Source organism: Euprymna scolopes, chromosome 17, assembly GCF_053919585.1.
Source record: "Euprymna scolopes isolate OS-2025 chromosome 17, ASM5391958v1, whole genome shotgun sequence".
NCBI classification, from domain to species: domain Eukaryota; kingdom Metazoa; phylum Mollusca; class Cephalopoda; order Sepiida; family Sepiolidae; genus Euprymna; species Euprymna scolopes.
In genome coordinates this window covers 114,779,998-114,803,072 of record NC_136498.1, presented here as the reverse complement: position 1 = coordinate 114,803,072, position 23,075 = coordinate 114,779,998, and the positions used below count along the sequence as shown (strand labels likewise).

At 32.7% G+C, this 23,075-nt stretch overlaps 1 protein-coding gene across 2 annotated transcripts in view; it reads right to left on the bottom strand.

Moving 5' to 3' along the window:
- Positions 1–23,075, bottom strand: part of LOC145296902 (elongation factor G, mitochondrial-like) — a 98,049-nt gene that overhangs the window by 33,364 nt on the left and 41,610 nt on the right. For both annotated transcript variants that reach the window (XM_080143064.1, XM_080143065.1), the window contains exons 6-11: positions 19,143–19,347; positions 12,752–12,868; positions 8,615–8,688; positions 7,903–7,979; positions 5,411–5,568; positions 4,596–4,677 (exon numbers count right to left, since the gene is read on the bottom strand). In XM_080143064.1, coding sequence (XP_079999190.1) covers positions 4,596–4,677; positions 5,411–5,568; positions 7,903–7,979; positions 8,615–8,688; positions 12,752–12,868; positions 19,143–19,347 — 713 coding nt within the window. The remainder of the gene's footprint in view (positions 1–4,595; positions 4,678–5,410; positions 5,569–7,902; positions 7,980–8,614; positions 8,689–12,751; positions 12,869–19,142; positions 19,348–23,075) is intronic.

Sequence of the window (23,075 nt, the reverse complement as noted above, 5' to 3'; positions counted from 1 at the left end):
ATCGGTCCAGTAGATATCTCACTTCTGAAGCAATTCTCTACCTATATAAGAGCCAAGTACATCCAAGGATGGAGTACTGTTGCCACATCTGGGCAGGAAGATACACATCAAATCCGTTGCCAAGACTGCTGGAAAAATGGTGGAATCATTCTACCGCTCCAGTAGATATCTTAGATATTTTTACGAGCTCCAATAGATATCTCATTGCTGATGCAATTCTCTACCTGTATAAGAGCCAAGTACATCCAAGGATGGAGTACTGTTGCCACATCTGGGCAGGAGCTACTAGAAAGGCCTTATCCTGCCTTGATAGAGCTCAAAATAGACGTCGTAGCCTAGTAGGGGATGCCCTTTTCTTTTCCCTACAACCTCTATCTCACAGAAAAGATGTTGCGAGTTTGTCTCTGCTGTATCGTTATTTTTATCTGAGCTTCAATCTATAGTTCCCCCCCTCGCCAAACTTTCATGAGAAACACCCGTCTAGCTGAAAACACTATCAATAATTTCCACCACTCTTTATCTGTGCCTAAACCTAAATGTAGATTCCATGAACAAAGTTTCTTTCTTAGAACTGCACGCCTGTAGAACTGTCTTCCGTTTACCAGCTTTCCAGCTGACTACAATATGGTTGTCTTCAAGTCCAACGTAAACAAGTTCTTGATGAACTGTTCCACTTAAGTTAACAAATTTACCGAATTTCCATTACTAACGATTACTATATTGTCCAATTGACTACTGTACACTCTTTAGTCCTTATCCTCGAGTGGCCCCTGGGCCTTGATAAGTGGCAATGCCTATGTAAAAAAAAAAAAAAAAAAAATTTGTTTTTCCTTTTATTATCACATCAAATTGTGAAAAAGATGAATGCACAAAAATAGGTTGGAATGTATAAGTTTAACTACTTTACTAAAGAAAAGAATTAAAGGTGAATTAATTGAGACCAGCAAAATAGTTCATGAAACACATTTTCTAATTTGTCTCTTTGCACTGGAAATTTATTGGCTAGGAAGATTTAAAAAACTAAATTCATCAAATTCATCATATTGTTATATATATAATGTCTCGGCTTTTCTATTTGTGTGTTATCTTAACTGCTTTATTCATCTCTTTCTTAATGGGCTGTGACTCATATAATAAAGGCCACTCAAAAATTGATGAGTGGGGGTGTCTATGGTCATCCTCGTCACTATCCCTTTGCTAGTCTATGTTTGATTCCTAGTTAAAGCTCTCATTCACCAAAATACTTCAAGCACACCAGAGGTCGTTCTCCCTAAGATTCTCAAATCGTGTGTGTGTGTTTTTATTTTATTTTATTTATACTACACTTTGAATTATATATTTTTTAGTTACTCTGAAAAATTTACAACCAAAACAAAAAATTAGGCACAAGGCCACTCAAAAATTGGAGAGGGGGGGTTGCCTATGGCCATCTTCGTCACTGTACCGTTGCTGGTCTATGCTGATCCTAGTTAAAGTTCTCATTCACCACAATACCTCAAGCACACCGGGGGTCGTTCTAACTAAGATTCCCAAATCATATCATGCTTTTTTTTTTTTTTTTTTTTTTTAATACAATAAATAAATTTGCAGACATAAAATTATATAAAAAGACGTTTGTTTCATTTCATTGGCTTTGTGGTGGGAGAAAAAAAAAGTCCAAAAAGTAAAAGAAAATGTTAATAAGACCCTCCTAACCCTGTTTTCCGGCTTGGTATGGGCCAAAAACAAGCAAGTCGCTCTCTAAACAGGACTGAATTCTAGGTAGGATCAAAGAAACTGGAGTTGGGGGGGGGGGATATATGAAGTTGCTCCAAGATCATTTATTGGGGTGCCCGGGGAAAAAAAAAAAAAAAAAAAATTGGAGTGTGAGCATCTTGGAGGTTTCGTATTGGGGATAAACGGGGCCATCCACTCAGCTAGCTAAGAACCTTTGAGACTTCAGAAGTGGAAGACTGCCAAATATGGGGTAGTGCATTTGATAGCACTCTTTCTTTCCTTGACAGAGTACAAAACTTCACAATCTAGTGGAAAATGATCTTATCTTTTTCCTACAGTCCATTTCTCACAGAAGAAATGCTGATAGTCTTTCTCTGCTCTATTGCTATTTCCATGGTAGATGTTCGACTGAGCTTAGAACCTTTATTTTAATTTTGATCAAAATCCATCACATGATTTAGATTCTAGAAAATGTCTAAAATTTAAGACCTTAAGCTTAAGAGGTTTTAAGAAGAAATCAAAATTCAGGGAATCTTGCTTAATTGATGTCTAATGAATATTGATCAAATTCAATTTAAATCTGATATATTTTAATTTTCAAACAGGAGGTTGTGTCCATATTATGCCTTCAAGATTCCTTTAAATATTCAATCTTATAGGTCCCACACTTTCAACCAAACTCCAACCTCTGTCCCATCACTGAAATGCTGCATCTCTGTGCCTGTTTTACAAGTATTTACATGGAATGTGCTCTGACAGACTCAACCAACAAGCAGCAAAATCTCATCCCTTTAATGTAGAGATTCCTAGATGCAGGAAAACCTTTTACTCTAAGTTTCTACACTCGAACTGATATGGTCTCCCCTGTCCTGACTTTCACGAAAGATAATCATTTAGCTGAAACCACTATCAATAATTGCCCCCACTCTTTATCTGTGCCTAAATCTAAATGTAGATTCCATGAACAAAGTTTCTTTCTTAGAACTGCATGCCTATGGAACTCTCTTCTGATTGCCTGCTTTTCAACTTGGTTGTCTTCAAGGCGAACATGAACAAATCCAATTTACCAAATTTCCACTACTAACGATTACTATGACATGTTCCCTTTGACCATGGGGCACTCATTAACCCTTACCCTCGAGTGGCCTCTGGGCCTTGATAAGTGGGGACTCCTTTGTAAAAAAAAAAAACAAAAAAAAAAAAAAAAAAAAAACTGCTAGACTGTTGAATTCCTTCCCTGGTCCCTGTTGTACTAACATGCAGAAGTCCAAGTGTAATGTGAACAGACATCTTGCTGCTAAACTCCCCATAGTCTCCCTGTAAATTTGGTCCCAAATAGTAGTGCTTTTTTGGGGTGAAATAACAGTAAAGAAAAATAATTTATTAATTGATGTCTAACTGTGCACAAAAAATCGGAAGCATCTGAATTTTTATGCAGGGTTTCAACGCTTTGTTTTTAAAACAAAAAACTAAACAGACCACATTTTGACGACCCCCCCCCCCATGTCTAGCAACTGGCTTTCAAAATTCATAATCAGTTATTTAGTTTAGAACTGAATCTTGTACATACAAATATATAAACATATACACAGACCTATCTTAATAACACCTAACGATATAAATCTATCATTATACTAAAACTGTGTTAATCAATATTTGTTTTAAGAAGGATTTTTTTTCCAATTTTAATCACTAGTTTTAGGATTGAACTATGTATGAAAAAAAAAAACAAAAAAACTTTAATTTCGTTGTTCTAATCATCTGCAATTTGCAATTAACAAACCAAATGACTATTCTATCTATCACTCTTAGCCTCACTCACTGTATATTGTTTGACCCCACCTTCTGTTCTTATTTCATGTGGCCTTCAATCACTCTCTCAATATGTGAAAATGCTAAAAAATAAAAAGTTAGGAAAAGTTCATTATAAACAAAAGAGAATACTTTGTTATTATTTAACCCACTGGGATTTTTCATTATTTTCAAAATATTTAACTGGTATTACCTCACTATTTCCTGATTTAAACAATCTAGCCCAAGCTCAATTGGTAACCCAATGGGTCACATTTTACATCTGCAGTGGAACCTCTAAATATAGGAGACTGCTTATGAAATTTTCAGTTTACAAAATGTGATGTACAAATCTTTTTTTGTCTCTGCATACAAAAACTTTTCAGGATACAGAAGATACGAGTGATAGAAAAACTTTTTTCAGGTGCCTAATTCTTTGAAAATCTTTTAAAAATCTGGACTTTAATCTATTTAAAAAATCTTTTTGTAATTTTATAGAAATATTTGTGTTAAGTTTTATCTGGAAAACATTTTTTCTTGAGCTTAACTTTATTTTTTTCTATTTATTTTTTTATGGGGGGGTAAATAAAAATTATTTTAAAAATTGAAAAATTAATGTACGCATTAAATCACATTTGGAGAATATAGATTGAAGAAAGATTTTCTGTTTTAATTTTTCTGAAATTTTTGTTAAGGTGGCAGAGTTTGTTATTATTTTTCTTAGAAATCGCAAATTAGCTGTAAGAAACTAAATCCATTTCACTTTGAATCCTTTTGCTTTCGTCAACATTTAGGTTAGGTACTATTTAACTCTTATTCCACTCTGGTTTTATCCATATTATAAAATTTAATGAGTGATTTCATAGGGCTTGGAACGGATTAGACGATTTACGTGTAAAACGCCCCTCAGAATACAAAAATTTTAACATACGAAAATAAAGTAGGAACCAATTAATTTCATATGTAGAGGTTCTATTGTATTTATTTCTTTTCAAATAGAAATTTCACTGATTGACGTACAAAATAAAAAAATTGTAAGTAAAAATATTTTATTCTATAATTCCGAAAAATAAAAGAATTTCACTTACTTCCAGTTTAAATGCAAGTCCAATGAAAGGTAGAACATTATTCCGTGTTGTGTCTAAATCAAATTGTTTTGCTTTTTCTGTTCTAAAAAAGTAAAAAAATAAAATCATTTTAAAATCTATACTTAAAAAAAAAAAAAAAAAATCTGTCAAAATGAATGAATTAAAGATTTCCCAAACATTTACGTAATTCTCAGATTATAATTATCCTTAAATTACCATCATTTGCAAATTTTTACAGATTCATTTCACATTTAATTTGCGTAAAATGTTTTAAACCACTCTGTTATTATGTATTGCAAGCCAAAATTTTATTACATGTAGCAGTAAAAGAAGAATTTCCTTGTGGTAAGTCTCATATAAAATCTGAACTGATCTGCAGCAATGTAGTATCGAGCTTCCTTTGCTAACGGCGAAAATATTGGAAAAAATGCCAAACAACATGGAAGGACTGTGTATTCAGAAAGTATGTGAAGATCCTTTTTGAAATGTTTTTTTTTTTTTTTGTTTTACAAGGTGGTCACCACTTATCAAGGCCCGGAAGCCACTCAGGGATAAGAGTTATTGTAAGTACAATATTTAGAGTATCTACTTAAGGGGACGGTTCATCAGGAATTTGTTTACGTTGGACTTGAAGACATCCAAGTTGTAGTCAGGTGGGAAGCAGGCAGACAGAACAGAGTTCCACGGGCGTGCAGTTCTAAGAAAGAAGCATTATTCATGGATTCTACGTTTTGATTTAGGCATAGATAAAGAGTGGGGAAAGTTTTTGACAATGGATTCAGCTAGACGGGTGTTTTTTGTAAAAGATTGCTTACCCTTCACTGTTATCCAAAGCAATGTTTTTAACTTCACCTGGGTTTGGCAAGTATGAGAGGATTGCATCTAACAGAGTTTGAACACCTTTGTTTTTCAAAGCGGTCCCCATCAGAACAGGAGTGAAAGAACGTTTTATACAAGTTCTTTTCACAGCAGCCTTTGTAAAAAATAAAACAAAAAAATAAAAACAAAGTAAAAAAAAAAAAAAACATTTTTTTTACATAATCAAATAACTATAAAGTGCAGTGAAATTGCAAGTAGGTCAAGAAATATCATTTCTTGTTTTTGTGTAATAAGTATAAATATAAGCGAATGAGAACTCTAATGTATCGGCGTAGAGAGAAATAATTAATGGCCTTATCTTTGTCAAGTTGCTGATTGTAACTTGACAGGCATTCAGTTATTTCTATCCAAAACTTCCTTGGTGAGAGGGGTTGTTTGTAGCTTTTGTGGGTCTTTTGAGTTGAGTTTTGGTTTGGGGAGTTTTGTAATCTTTATTTTTAATGTTGATTTGTTTTATAGCTTTTTTTTTAGCTCTTCCATTAGTTCCCTTATTTCATTGAGTAATTTCATAATGTCTTCTGGTTTGATGTTCGATACGTTTGCTTTCGTTGTTTGGTTAGTTGGTCCGGTGGTATGCTGTATATTTTATTTTGTTATTTTAGAGTATCTTGTATTTTCAGCTCGGTTATGAGCTTCTTGAAAGGTTATATTTTTGGTAGATTTTATTTTAGTAATTTCTTTTTCTTCCATTTGTTGCATTCTTTTGAGTTTGCACTATGGTCTTTTTGGTAGTTAGTACATTTTGGCTCTTTTTGGCAATTTGTATGGGTCTTGTTTTCTCCACACCTCATGCACACTGGAGAGCGTGTGCACCAGTTTTGATGGTGCCCGTACCTTTGACAGTTGTAGCATCTGAGAGGGTTTGGTATGTATGGTTCTATGCTTTTTTTCATATCCTATCTGGGATTTGATGGGTATTAAAAGTTAGGATGTAGGAGTTTGTATCGATAGTTTCACCATATTTTTTAATTTGGATTATTTTTACATCGGTAACATTTTGATTTCTTAGGTTAATTTTGATTTTCTTCCAAAGAGCACAGGGATAGTTCTGAACTCTTCATCACTCCTTTACTACTATTGTGGGGGTAGATTTTTACTTTTTGGTTGTTAAAAAGTCTCCCTTTAAAGATATCTATAATATGTTTTTGGCTTTCTACTTCCACTAGTAGAGTGCCGTTATTTAGTTTCTTAACCATTTTTGGTTTGATACTTGAGAAAATTTTCTCTATTTTGAAGGGAGCCACTTTTGTTATCGGTTCTCCTTCGGTTGCTTCAATAATTATGAAATAAGGTAGATTTTGAACAAGATTTTGGTTTTGTGATTCTGTTTCTGAATCTTAACTTGATTTGTCTGAAACTTCACAATAATTTCTTTTTTGAGGCTTTTTATTTGCCATTTAAATATTTTGAATTTTTCATTTCTGCTTCCCACCCGCCTTGGAACCTATATAGGAAGTGTTGGGGGGGGGCATTCACCCCAACACAACAACGATAAAGGAGAAGTATACTCTTCATGCTGATGGACTCAAGCACCCGTGTTTCCTTCGTCTTTTCTAAAAAAGATGTTAGTTTTCCAGACGTGTTTTATCCATTCTTCAGTAAGTTGATTGACCCTTAAGCCATCATTTACTGAATCAGTTTATTGCCTAATGTAGTGAGTGTGAGTGTATTTTCTTCTTGTTTGTCTGATTTAGTGCTAGTCATGACCAACCGATTGATTGGATCGGGCCTATCCAACTGACCGCCTTAGCCCAAACAAGAGTCAAAGTTGTGTTGCAACTCATGTCCTAATAGGACCTTGAACATGATCTGCTCAGCTACCAGGATACCGCCCTTAGGCATTACGGATTGCCACCCACGGTCAACAGGTGGCCCCATTGAGGGACTTTTACTCTCTGCAGGGGGGGGGGCAGTCGGTGTATTTTAATGCCCCACTGACAAGGCAGAGGAAAACTTTAATGAACTATTCGAATATCTATGCATCTCGTATAAAGATCAAGAGTTAGCCCCAGGAATGGTGCTCCTTAATTTCCGAGAACGTTGACTGAAGTTAAATGAAACAAAGGAAAAAGTGCCGCCTTTCATACAATAGATGGGATAATGGGATAAATGCAATCTACCATATTGGGTTAATTTGGATGCCGAATTGAATCAAATTGGCCTTTAGATATTTATTTCTAGGAATCAAAGAGAATGAGACAAACTATTAAAAAAATATTAAAGAAATATTAAAAAAAGATTAAAAAAGATTTTAAAAATATTTTTTAAAAATATTTAAAAAAATATTAAAAAATATTAAAGATATTTTCAATTTTTATAATCGTTACTTGCATAAAAAATGGTCAAATAAGAAAAACTATTTTTTATTACTCATATCAAAATAACAAAAAAAAAAAATAAAATAAAAAATCAAATTATTTTTTCTAACCATTATTTCTTCTTCTGTCGGTTGTCTTTCTTCAAGGAATATTTCACCTAAGGTTTCATCAACATTTGCTAGACACTCTGCAAATAGAAAAACAAAATAAAAAAATAAATAAAAATCAATGCTAGTAGGTATTCCAAACCCAAACTTTATTTTTATTATACTTAATAAACTCTTCAATGTAGATAGATCTTCACAAAAAACAAAGATTCGTGTCAAATTTATTTTGATAGCCACCAAATTAGGATCATTGAAATTTTGTTGGAAATTACAAAATTTGTCTTGTGTGTTATTTGTCCAGAAGCCAATTACAGGTGGATGCACCTAAAAAAATTTTTTTTTTTTTTTTTTTTGGTGGTGGTGGAGTTGGTTGATTGGTTGTTTCTGTTTTACGGCATATCAACCTTTTTCAGGTTATTTAATGCCGAATCTAGTAATTTTAAGGAATGATTTTTAATGGAGTATATTTGTTTTTTAGGTCGGATTCTATTTAACCCATAGCTGGGACCCTAACAGGTACTACCACTACAGGTCATAGTGGACCTGGGAGCAATGGCAATTAAAGGGTGGCTCCACACTCCCCAAGGCCCGCAAGGTGGGGCCTCACCATTGGATATAGTTTTAGGTCATATCCAGGACCGTTGGTGGTGGGGAGACAATGAGACAAATCCTTGAACCCTTGTTTGTATCATTAAATGAAATGACAAAAATTTACCGATCAATTCTGCTCTTCTTTCTTCTACTTCCGTTCGTCTATCTACTGGAACTTCACTTTCAACCACGTTCAGACTAAAAAGGAAAAGATTAAGTTTATTTTTTTTGAAAGAATTTGTTCTGTAGATAATATCATGCTAACAATAAGGGGGAAAAAAAATTATCACTTTTTTCAAAAACAATTAAAAAAAAACAACTATAGTGCTAAATTTTAAAAACAATGGAATTCTTTTTTTTATTTCGGTATTGAATGTTTAAAGATAATGCTGGAATTCACTCTTCGCATTGTGATATTTGGATTGTTCAAGGTTCAGAAATTTTAGCAATTTTGGATTTATATTTTCCATGTTTTTAGAAACATTTTTATTATTCATGTTTTTAGAAACATTTTTATTATTCATGTTTTTAGAAACATTTTTATTATTCATGTTTTTAGAAACATTTTTATTATTCATGTTTTTAGAAACATTTTTATTATTCATGTTTTTAGAAACATTTTTATTATTCATGTTTTTAGAAACATTTTTATTATTCATGTTTTTAGAAACATTTTTATTATTCATGTTTTTAGAAACATTTTTATTATTCATGTTTTTAGAAACATTTTTATTATTCATGTTTTTAGAAACATGAAATGAAAATTAGGTGTTCAAACTCATAATTTTATGTTTTTAGCCTTTTTCACCTTCCCAATCAAGGCATATTGCCACTTGGAACATAAGGGGCTACTATTTGGAATCGTGTCTAACAGGGCACTGTGGGGAGTTGAGCAGCGAGATGTCCATTCACATTTCATTTAAACTTCTGCGGATTAGTACAGCCGGGGAAGCAGGAAACAGAAGAAATTCTAAAGTCTAGCAGTCTGAGTGAAGAAAGTATCAGAATAAAAGGCTTTCCGGCATCTAGGGATCTCAACAGCGAAGAGGTGGGACCTTGCTGCTTGTCAGATTAGTCAGAGGGGGGCATAAATGCTATGAGTTCATCAGAGCACATACCATTAGAGTACTTGTAAAACACGTACAGGAAAGGGACATTGCAGTGATGGGACAGAGGTTGAAGCTTGGTTGATAGTACAGGACCTATTAGATTTGAAACTTTTCTGGACCCTAAGAGTGAGAGACTAATGGTAGACGCTTCAGCCCAGATGTGGCAACAATATTCCATGCATGGGTGCATCTTGTAAAGATAATTTTAATAAATTCGCTGGTTTATGTTTGTCTTTGTCTTGAACATTCTAGATAAGTATTCGTTATTAAGCACTTTTAAGTATGGTCAGCGTGGCGCAATGAAGAAGCTCCTTTTTTGGGGAACTGGGGTACCAGACTTGTCATGTGCTTATGGGGAGGTACACTGCGATAAGCTGGGGCAGATATTCCAAATGTCAGGCTTGCTAAGTCCACAGATTAACAGGTAGCGGGTGTGATCCGAGATTGTTTATGCAGTTGGGTGCACAGTGAAAGGTCAAAAATTGCTTGCCTGACACGACAATTTCAAAAACAAAATAATATTTCAGTGTTTTTTTTTTTTTTTTTTTTTTTTTTTTACATAGGCATCACCACATTATCAAAGCCCAGAGGCCACTCAAGGATAAGGGTTAAAGAGTGTACAGTAGAAATTGGACAATATAGTAATCATTAGTAATGAAAATTTGGTAAATTTGATAACTTATATGGAACGGCTCATCAAGAACTTATTTACTTTAGACTTGAACACAACCACATTGTAGTCAGCCGCAAAGCAGGAAAACGGAAGACAATTCCACAGGCGTGCAGTTCTAAGAAAGAATATTTCAGTGTTTTTGTTTTTTAAATGTATGCATGTTTCTCTTTCTCTCTCTCTCTTCCTTTCTTTCTTCTCTCTTTTTTATCATTCTCTTTCATTCTTCTCTCTTTTAAAGAGAGAAGAATTGTAAGAACAGTGGAAGCTGAAATTCCGAACAAGACAGGTTGTATGCCACCAATGTTCATAGCAGCTGCGAACAGACATGCATCTACAATCAACATGCTCCTTTTAATTGTTAGAATAAATATAATTTTATTTTTTATATATAAAAAAAAAAAAAAATACATGTCTTGTTGCTTATTTTGTATAAGCATTCAATTTCAGCAAACAATCCTTATCAATAATGACGATAAAACCCTGCCCGTAATGATGTCAAGAGACCCACTAGCAGATGTAGTCAACATCAAATCGACCCTAATCAACCCTACTGGACTCTTGATGTAACACCAATAACGTTTGTATGTATGTCTACGTTATATCATTTAAACACCCAGAGAGTTGGTTGCCATTCCCAGGACATAACAACAGTTTCAAGAAACGTCTACACGACAAACCAAGTAACTCTCCACGGGTTCACAACTTATCGTGTTACACTATCCTAAAAGCTTATCAAACACACGATATTAATGTATTTCTCTTATATTCTATAACTATGTTGATTCAACCACTCTCTAATTTCCAACGACTTTTTTTCCGTTTCTGAAATGGAACATGGTCATACATTTCACTACATAAAAAATATATTTTCAAATATTTGTACTGGCATTTTGTTTTCTTAATTTCATTCACCTAGAGGAAATCTCGCAATAAAGACGAAACATTGATGAACACATAACTTGGTTCCTTTTTTATTTCTCTATTTCGTCGGAATACCATTTCCATTATTCTCATCACGCACACACACACACACACATCTTCGATACTAATGTATTTCTCTTATATTCTATAACTATGTTGATTCAACCACTCTCTAATATTTCTAAATGTCTCTGTGTAAATTTAAAGAAAGAGTAGCTCTTTTTGTTCAGCATTCTTGTATAATTTATGTAACAAACATACAAATTAGATCGTAAAATAAGCCTATTTACTTCTATCTATATATATAAAAGCAAAAATGTGTGTATGTATGTTCATTTTTTGTGTATGTCCAAGAAAGGCTTTTTTTTTTTTTTTTCAGCTCGCAACTTCTTAAAACTTTTTATATCACATAGAAATCATAATATCTCCGAGTTAACAACAGAGCTCGCCTGTCTATTTAATTTGCTCGACTTCGGGAAGATAAATATTCAACATTTGTCGCTCGTCGCATGTGGATTAGGCTTTTTCCTATAATAAAAACAACTCTAATTCTGGCGGTATTTTTCCGGCTGTCGCCGGAAATGTCCAAAAGCAATCAGCTTTGATCAATGTGGAAATATTTTCCTTATATCAGACAACACCCCCCCCACACACACACATCCTGGTAAAATAAAAATAAAAAAAAGTGTTCCGCAGTAAATGAAATACTATACCACAGTCAAAGTTGACCTCATTACGTCATTAAGTTAAGCGAAACGGACACCTGCAAAATCTAAATAGTTAAACGTGTTTCCGTTAGTATCGCGCGGTGCCCAATGGTTAAGGTCACACGTTTTTTTTTTCACACTTTAATTTCCAACTTCGCCTCAAGGGTTCGTGTTCGATCCTCATACTCACCTACCAAAACATTTTTTAAATTTTACCCCCCCCTCCGAGTTTTAATTTCCCTCCAAACACCCGGGCAACGCCAAGTGATGTGATAGCAGAAATAAAAGGACATATGGTGTTTGGAGAAGTGATGTTCGAGATGAGGTAGTGTTTGGAAAAGCATGTGTTTGAGATACATGGGTGATGTCATAACATAGATGTAAAGATATGGCCGCAGAAGGAAAAATGAACTTTTTATTTAAATTTTTAGAAAAATGTGTTGTGGGGAAATACCAGATATAAAGGCTTTAAAAAAAAAAGAAAGAAAAAAAAAAAAGAAGAAAAAAAGTAAGTCGAGTTTTTTTCCTTTCTTCTGTTTCCTTGCGATGGAGTCTAAGTTTTGGGTCGATAACAACACTTAAAAAAAAAAAAAAAAAATAATGTGTACAACATTAGTGTCATCTGTGCATGGCAACATAAGATGCCATCCATTAAAATTGAGATATGGGGATAACCATACACAGTAGATGATGTCATCATCAAATCAGATACATGTGGAGAAATCTTTTATCTAAGATAACCTAATTGATGAATGAATTCTAGAAAAATCATTAAATCAAATTGGAATGCTTTTACATATTTACTCGCAACATATTGTGAAAAAAAAATATAAAAAGGTGCTATTTCTTACCCCATTGGTTCATTAAAATAAATGGCTTTTCTGTGAATCAAATCGATAATTCCTTCTGTTTTCGATTCGAGTCCAATCGGCAGCTGCAGAAATGCTGCATTGTGGTTCAACTTGGATCTGCACGACAAAAAAAGATTTAAAGAAAAATGGTTACATCAGTTTGCAGCCATCACTTTAAAAAGTTATGCATCTAACATGTAAAAATTTTTTATAAGCAAAACCTAAATAGTAATCTGTCTGACGTATCAATACTTTATTTGAACTAACCTATTTTTTTCATTAAATTTTTATTGGTACGAGATATATTCTATTTCTCTTTGTTTTTTTTTTTTTAAATATTTATTCCAATTAAGAAATTTGGAGACATTTTCTCTTAATCATCAAAATAGATTAAAGGGAAGCACTTATGTCTAATTATACCGAGTTCTCCCCCTTGAGTTCTTCAAAATTAAATGTATTAAATTATGCGACTGAGTATTTCTGTGTATGCACTTTTTATCTACAAATTAATTACAATAGTTATGCATCTAAGATATACAGATTTTTTATAAGATCTAAATAGCAATATGTCTGCAGTATTGATACTTTCGGACTCTATGATGCCTCCATTCAGTCTCAAGAGACAATGGATACCCTCTGTAAGAGTAACTGCGCATGTAATTGCAAGGCAAGGGTTGAATCGGTACTGCTTGAGTCAAGTGGCAAGGAGAAATGCTAGATTACTAGAAACAATGCCGGGATAAGCGGAGAGCATACACAACACCTGGAATTCCCAAATGGTCACCCAGTTTAGTACTGACCAAGCTCAACATTGCTTAACTTTGGTGATCTAATGAAACCCGGTGTGTTAACGTGAATTATATCATATATATTATTAAGACTAACCTATATTTTTCATTCCATGATGTTATTGATACCAGTACATTTTATTTCTATTCATTTTTTTTTTAAATACTTATTCTAGTTAAGAAATTCGGGGACATTTTCTCTTAATCATCAAAATAGATTAAAGGGAAGTACTTGTGTCTAATTATACTGAGTTATGTCCCTTGAGTTCTTCAAAAATAAATGTATTAAATTATGCGACTTCAAGTATTTCTGTGTATGCACGTTCTGCCTACAAATTAATTACACATTATCATTTATTTACTATTAATCTATTATTGTCAAATACTAAAACAAACTTAGAAAAAAAAAATCCTATTTCACAAAGTAATTTTATTATAAAATTAAAGTCACAGAAATTAGTTTCAAGTTTTTTCAACAAACCAGTCATTCTCTTTCTTTGACTCCAGGGAACACCAGATAAATACAATTAGTATAAAAAGTAAGAAGTAAAAGGAAAAATTTGACTGAAAATTTGATACTCAATTGATATTAATATAATTCTAAGACAACTTCAGGTGTGTCTGTATTTCAAATCAACATAATTTTGAATTATTATGTTTTTTTTTATTAGCGAGTGATGGGGGTTGGAGTTGGCGCCCAGCCTTGCCCAATAGTAAAATATGCTTTAATATATTTTAATACATGCATCATATTTATTATTACAGAGCCAATTTTCAATTGAATATTATATTGTACCTAATGTATAGCACTGATTTCAAAAGTTAAAAAAGACCTGGGCGCCATCAGCTAGAATCAAAACCAAAACATTTAGTGATTCAGCCCAGTTTGAGCTATCAACAGATAGATAAAGATTTCAAATTAAACCACTTCAAACCATGAATGAATTTGCGCATGTGCAAAAGTAACAGAAATATGTCAGCAAGTTAAAATGAACACTTTGCATTTTAATTTGCCAACATATTTCTGTATGCGTTATTCATTCATCCAAACAAAAAGTTTTCTCATTACAAACTATCCTTGGTGTATGATTACGCTTTCCTGTTAATTTCAGTGTCATGTGATCAGTAGTTTAAGAGTTTATCAGTTAATATTTACACACAGACAAACATGCACCTGTTTTATTTATCTATAGATTAATTGAATATTTATTGAAATTAAAATTGCAATAGCATAAAACTAAACTAAGATATTTTTTTTAATCTGATTTCAAATTTTTTTTTTTTTTTACACGGTGGTCACCACTTATCAAGGCCCGGAAGCCAATCAGGGATAAGGGTTATTGCAAGTACAGTACGTTAGTGTGGAGATTTGATGAAGTGTTTATTAAGGGGGGGGGGTCATTAGGAATTTGTTTACATTAGACTTGAAGACATCCAAGTTGTAGTCAGGTGGGAAGCAGGCAGACGGAACAGAGTTCCACAGGCGTGCAGTCCTAAGAAAGAAGCTTTGTTCATGGAATCCACGTTTTGATTTAGGCACAGAGAAAGAGTGGGGGAAATTTTTCACAGTGGATTCAGCTAGACGAGTGTTTTTCGTGAAAGATTGGCGAGGGGGGACCAGAGATTGGAGTTCAGACGAGTACCTGCCATGGAAATAACGATAAAACAAGGATAGGCTCGCAACATCTCTTCTGTGGGAGAGAGGTTGAAGGGTAGAGAAAAGGGCATCCCCCACTAAGCCACGAAGTCTATTTTGTACTCTGTCAAGGCAGGATAGGCTGTTTTTAGCAGCTCCTGCCCAGATATGGCAACAGTATTCCATCCTTGGACGTATTTGGCTTTTATATAGATAGAGAATTGCATCAGTAGTGAGACATCTTCTGGAGCGGTAGAAGGATCCCACCATCTTTCCAGCGACCTTGGCAACAGACTTGATGTACGTGTTCCATTTCAGATCAGGAGTAAAGGACAAACCCAGAAGCTTGTCAAAACATGGGGCTTCTCCTAGACGAGAGCCATCCATTTCAATTGATGCCAGATGGGGATCAGAGCGTTGATGATGTAAAGAAATTCCATTAGCATTCACATTTATCCCTTTCCTCCACACAAAAAGCTGACACTATGTAAGCAACTTCCCTCTCTCTACATTCATCACATAATCAGCATCTCCCAACCTTATATCTATCAGCCTGCTTACTAAGTTGGCACCTGTGGCCCTTATCTCTATTCATAAAGTTGAGCCATTTATCACCGTAAAGGTAAGACAAAAATGAAAAAATTTATACTCAAAAAAGAACGGCTTTCTAATAAACTGATCATATGCATGCAATCAATGTCTTAAAATTATGTTTCTGAATTTGACAACAACATATTAGTAATAATGACTAGAAATAAATAAGTTTAAATTGGTACTAAAATTTTCCACAAGGTGGTGCAGTGATTAGAGTACTTGGAAAAATCAATTGTAAAAGTAATATTTTCCTGAAACAATTACAAATTACTTACAACCTTTAAGCAGTTATGGCTGACAAAATGAGAACATGCTACCTTCATTAAGTAAATTCTGTCCAAATTCCCAGAGTTTAGCAAAATCAGGGTTCACAAAGATTTTCAATGCCTATTTTCAAGGATATTTCAAGGCTTTACAAAGTTTTTCAAGGCCTTCTCCAGACAAAATTTAAGGAAGGTTTTAAACCAAAATTTGGAGTTTGTTTTACAATCCACAGCGATTCAAAAAAATAGTGGTAATAAAAAGATCAAATATACAACAAATAAAATGTTACTATATCCAATAAGTTACTTTGCGACCCATTTGGATCATTTTGGGGCGTTTTAAGTAGTTTTAAATGGTTTTTTTTTTCATCTCAAATATTAACTCTCTTTATGGCTTTTAATCTCCAACTAAGATGGCTGCCATCTTGTCTATTATTTTGATCCCGGCCATTTTAAATTATCACAATTTGGAGTGGGGGGGGGGGGGGTGCGGGCATTGGAGAGTCCCGTCCACCCAAAGAAAGTATTTTATCACAAAACTACTCGAGGTAGTTTTGTGATAAAGGGACATAACTTGTATCCACAATACTACTATGCAATTTCAGAACAATGTATTTAGATTTTATTTTCAATATATAAACAATATTTGAATGTTATTTTTTATTAACATTTAAAAATTGATTCAATAGTATTTATTTTGATTTGTTAAGATTTCGACACAAATTTTTATTGGACACAAAGAATACAATTTTCAAGACATTTTCCATATTTTGAAGGATTTTTCAAAGTAATAATAGAAATAAGGCCTTTTCAAGGCAAAAGTCAAAGTTCAAAGACTTTTCAAGTCTGTGCGAACCCTGAAGATACACCTGAAAAAGACTGGAGGTTACATCAACCGAAACGTTGTGAAAATGACACTCAAGATGAGAACAGTAGTCTGAAGAATCCAAATAATGTCTTAAAAAATTATTTGCAAAAGGACATCTCATTAATTAACTATGTGTTTTTATTGTTTTCCGATTCAGTGATTGTTTTTTTTTGTTTCTTATCATACATATTTCTATTTATGCATGTGATTCAAGATGAAGGCCACTGGGTATAGGTCAAGAATAAAGGCTGGAATAAAGATGGTTGGATACTCTACATATAGATCAAGGCAGACTTCATCCTGCAGCAAAAAAAAAAAAAAATATAAAAATACCTCTCATTCTTTGAAATTCATCTAATATAAGATGATCCCCTGTTTCTGGGTGATTCAAACTTTTTAGAGCAACTAATTAAAACGACTTTTGATGGGAGAAAAATTCTGTGCAGTTGTTTTGAAGGGTGGGAGCAGGAGTCATACTGAAAGTTAGTAAAAAAATAGGAAAAAATTCTTCTTATCCTACCACTAACCCTAAGTCTGGGTGGTAAGCCCCCATCTTTAAAAATTTGTCTCTTACTCCTACCACTAACTCTAAATTAACCAACTTCTCAAAAACATTCCTAAGTTCAAACAACAGTCTCCTACTTTATAAAGCTTCCATAGACCTAAATCTAAGTAGACCACTAAAATAAAAATAAGAAACTTGTATAAAAAAAAAAAAAAAAATACTCCCCCCACACACAAAAGCACAGAATTGATTTTTGTCAGTGAAATAAAATACAATCTTATAATGATAAAAACATTAAAAATGTTTGGTCCAAGAATCCCACATTGTGGATCGTTTGAAATATGAGACAAGATGAGATATGGAAAAAGAGAGAAAAATAAAGACAAACAAAGATAAAGCGAGAGAGAGAGAGAGACAAAAAAAAAATAAATAAATAAAATCCAATAATTATAAAAAATAAGGAGGTATGACTTTAGCAATTTGACAGAAATCAGCCTCCTTTTTTTTTTGTTAAAAAAATAAAAACAGATTTAAGTGAAAATTCACTTTTCTGAATTCCACAAAAAGCAAAATTTCACTAAAAAGCAAATAACTCTCATCTTTGTTCCTGACGAGGTGCAGGATAAACACAAAAGCAAATGCTATAAGCTAACCTAAAATTGTGTCACAACTGAAAAACCTCCCTTTATTTAGCATTAGCACTAGCAGAACCCATGTCCTGGCATTGCCCAGTAAAATTCTAGGAACCAAGAATTACAATCTATAAAAGTAAACTAAATCTCTACATATAACTATGTTATATTAAAATGAAATTAGTTATTGAATTAAAAAGCAATAAAATGAAAAGGATTTAATGAGATTGATTGAGATATATACTAGCAAAACACCCAGCGTTGCCCGGGATTGAATGAAATAGGCGAGAATATATATTAGTAAAATTCCTGGCATCGCTTGGGATTTGATGAGATAAATGTGTTGTATATTACCCGTCCTTTCATATACATGCTATAAATGACCTATCCTAGGTAAGATACAATTATTTCATATGTGTAATACCCGTCTTATGTAGATAAAATATTCTTTTGTTCAAAATAACAAATGATACATAAACATACAAAATTCCTCTCTCATAAGAATAACAAATATATTACAAAACCAAATTCAATTTTCTCATTGTTTATATGGCCCCGAGCAACGCCGGGTAGCTCCGCTAGTTGAATTAAAAAGCAATAAAATGAAACATTTAATTAATAGGATGTCCTATCTGAATCCACAGTGAAAAATTTCCCCCACTCTTTATCTGTGCCTAAATCAAAACGTGGATTCCATGAACAAAGCTTCTTTCTTAGAACTGCACGCCTGTGGAACTCTGTTCCGTCTGCCTGCTTCCCACCTGACTATAACTTGGATGTCTTCAAGTCCAACGTTAACAAATTCCTAATGAACTGCCTCCTTAAGTAAACACTTCATCAAATCTCCACACTAACGTAATGTACTTGCAATAACGCTTATCCCTGAGTGGCTTCCTGGTGACCACTGTGTAAAAAAAAAAAAAAGTCCTTTTGCAAAACAATTTGCACAGCAAATTAGTTAACCTTATAACATAGATCGCACATACATACATACACGATCATTATATTAAAAAGCTATTATTCTTTTACGAATACAAATTTAGCGTTATAATCTGTGAGTCTTTTAAATGATTCAATGTTAAAAATATAAATCTTTGTTGCATACCTCAATTGTGATAGAACCCTGAACGGATTAGAACCCATACGGTCTAATTTGTTGATAAAGGTGATGCAGGGGACCATGTAGCGTTTCATTTGCCGGTCCACAGTGAATGTTTGGCTCTGTACACCCCCAACAGCACACAAAACAAGGACGGCGCCATCAAGGACACGAAGAGCTCGTTCAACCTCAACAGTAAAATCAACGTGACCTAAAAACAAAAAAAAATTATTAAAAGGTTATAGTCAGCTAACATACTTCTTACCTTCCGATGTAATGCTACCAGAAACGGTGACAAAGCAAATAGTTCTTTCCCTTTTATTGTTCTTCAGTATTTCTATTGTGAAGCGATTTATTGGAAAAAAAAAAAAAAAAAAAAATAGAAGAAAAGGACATTATTGAAAAGTATACAATAAAAATTCACAAAATTACACAGATAAAAAAATAGAACAATTAGTCTTTATTTTGGACTTTTAATAATAAAATTAAAAAATAAGTTTTTATTTTATTCGAAATTTTATAAGAAATATATGTTTATGAAATCATAAAAAAAAAAAAAAATTTTTTTAATTTAAAAGTAAGTTTTTTTAATTGAATTTATATTAAATATGTTTATGTAAGTATAAAAATAAAATTATTGAAATCAAAATAACAAATAATTAGCAATACACATGAAAAAATTGAAATAGCTTAAAATATTTCAATATTGGTATCTATAGAAAGAGCTTGATGAACTTAGAAAGAATTTTCATTTAATTTTTGAAATCCAATTAAAATTAAGGAAGTTATAATTATTTTTGTGCCTCCCACGTTTGGATATTTTTCCCTATTTAAGACCATATGCGTTTTGTCACATTTTTTACACTACTTTTTTAGCAAAAATGCTGTATTTTTGTTAAAACAAAAGATTAAGCAATGAAATTTACCATATAAGTGTATTTTTGTACTAGGAATTAGAATATGCTACTGAAAATCTCCAAAAATTAATAGTTTCCAAATAATCTGCAGTAAATGCACATAGATATGCTGCAATTCCTTAAAAATGCCACGTATTCATAAAAAGAAGTTAAACAACTCAAAGCTGAATTGTAATACATTATATGTACAAATAACTGAAATCGAAATCTAGGACTGTTTAAAAATGAATATTTTGCAATATTTCTTTGGTACTATTGTAGATTAATACCTTCCGTTAACCCCCTATCTGACCACCTCTTCAAAATATGTGAGTTTACCTTTGTAGGCAATTACGTGTGAATACCTTAAAAAATTTTAATGAAAGATAAACAAGTATTATTTTAGAATTTAATGTAAAATGATTCCTTATTTTGAGCCATTCTAGCGTTTTAGGGCAGTTAACCATTTTTTTTTCTATCGGAGATAAATCCTGTGCACCTTTTTTTTTTCTAAAGACGATTATGTGTGGTTTTAAGAGGATCTTTGTGCAATTATGAGAGGGTGGGGGAGGTTGCCACTCTGACTTTGGGTTAATGATAGAGCTAAGGAAAATTATGTGTGAACACCCTGAAGACTTGGTAGAAACAAAACAAAAATTTTTTTAGAATTTAGAGTGGGGGTTAGTTTCACATAAATTTAATGTAAAATAATTCACCATTTAACGTTTTAGGACAGTTGACTAATTTATTTTTATGGGTGATAAATGGTACACTTTTCTTTAAGAAAGGATTTTTTTTTTAGACACTTATATGTAGCTTACAAAGGAACTTTGTTTGGTGAGGAGCTTGCCACTTAGACTTAGTGTTATTGTTAGGGCTAAAGAAGGTTTTTAGAGGAGGAGGCTTGCCACTCGAACCTAGGGTTAGAAGTAGGATTAAGGGTTTTTTTTGGGTTTTTTTTTAAAGGCGTTTGACCCCCATATTTACGGTTAGTGGGCCATAATTATTGGCCTTTTGAAAATTTGATGCCTTAGATTTTAGATATCAAATTACTTTTAAATATGAAATTTACTTTTGTTTGTTGGAATTCTTAAGGGGTGTGAAACTTAAGAATTACGACAAATAGACAAAAATAAATTTCATTACAAACAAGTGACGTCACTAACAGAAAACGTGACATTTGGAAAACTTATTAAGTATTTTTGCCCACTTATTTAAATATCAAAAAACATTTTTTGCTAAAGTTAAATCATTCACAAGTTTTAGATAAATTTACTTTTTATTTTCAATTACATTTCTTGTCCGAGTGACACATTATTTCATTAAACTTTCCAGTTTAAGACGTTTTTTTTTTTTTTTTTATTTCTCTACCTGGACTTCGGGCCAAGATCAGTGTAGTATTCTGATGCTACACTTTGTCTTTTCTGTCCTCAGTCAGTGAAGGAGAAATCCTTCATGATGGAGACAATTTTTATGTTTTTCTCTCCAGATTGACCCTTTTTGGGAAGCTGGATTTTCCTCGCATTAAAAACTGACCTTGTGTCTAACTGTCCTCGTGGGAAGGCAAGTGAAGAGGAACTTAACTAGAAACTGAGCACCTCCTACAAATATTTTGTATTCTTTTTATATATATATATATATATAATTGGGTAGATTAGTGTCCATTTGATTATAATCCGCTGAAAAAGAAAAAAGAAAAAAAAAAAGATGAAAAAAATATATTGGGAGTGTGTGTGTGTGTGTGTGCTGGTGAGGGGTACTGCTCGCACACGTGAAGCAAAATAATATTTCACATTATTTTTTTATTTTTATTTTTTTTAAAAACAAAACACTTTAATTCACCGTTAAAAACTAAGGTAATGGATAAAAGTGCACACGTTACATATTTGTTTTTCAATTATATTTTTTAAATTTGACCAAAAGTAACGCCGGATTGCTTCAAAATTATATATTCTGATAACCGAGCTCTAGTTAAGCTAATTATGTTCTAATAATATGAGCTCCAATTAAATACGTGAGAACATTTTTTTTATATTCATATTTTCATTTTTTTAAATTTTTAATTCGTTTTGGGATAAAAAACGGGTTTGTATTACTGTACACATAGATTCGAAAAAGTTGTCAAAAAACAAATATATAACAAATAAATGTCATCAAAGGCAAGATAAGTTACTTTTCTACCTAACTGGATATATTTTTCGTGTTTTTATTCAATGTAACATGCTTATTCAGCTCGAAAAGCATACAGTGTTTACCGATGTATTGGAAAATTCAAAATGGCGCCCGACACTCTCTTTAACACGGTAAGTTCAGGAAAAGATGTTATAAATAATAAACTAGACAAAATACTGTTAGAAATTCGCTCATTATATGTTACCGTGACATAAGTTGACATATATTCGGTGTTTTTTAATAGTATTTTGTCTAGTTTATTATTTATCACATCTTTTCCCAAACTTACCATGTTAAAGAGAGTGTCGGGCGCCATTTTGAATTTTCCAATACATCGGTAAACACTGCATGTTTTTCGAGCTGAATAAACATGTTACATTGAATAAAAACAAAAAAAAATGTATCCAGTTAGGTAGAAAAGTAACTTATCTTGCCTTTGATAATATTTATTTGTTATATATTTGTTTTTTGACAACTTTTTCGAATCTATGTGTACAGTAATACAAACCCTAAAAAACAAAACAAAAAAAGTTTCTTTACAGTAAAGTAATATCAGCGATATCAAAGCTGCTGCTCCTGCTGCTCCCACATATCGTTTTTAGATACTTTTTAAAAATAGAGCGATTTTTTCCCAGGTATCATGATTTACATTTTTATTTTTAACGGATAAATGTAATAAAAAGATTGATTTATTTAACAGCGGGTGTCCGAAGAAATTTTTTTTCAAAATTTTCAAAACTCGTCATATTGAAGTTTTCTTTTTAACACAACAAAAAAATGAACTATCAAAAGAATTTCGGACAACCGAATCTATTAAAAGTAATATCTCTTCTAGTTAATTTCCAAATTTCATGACGAAATTCTTAAGAGA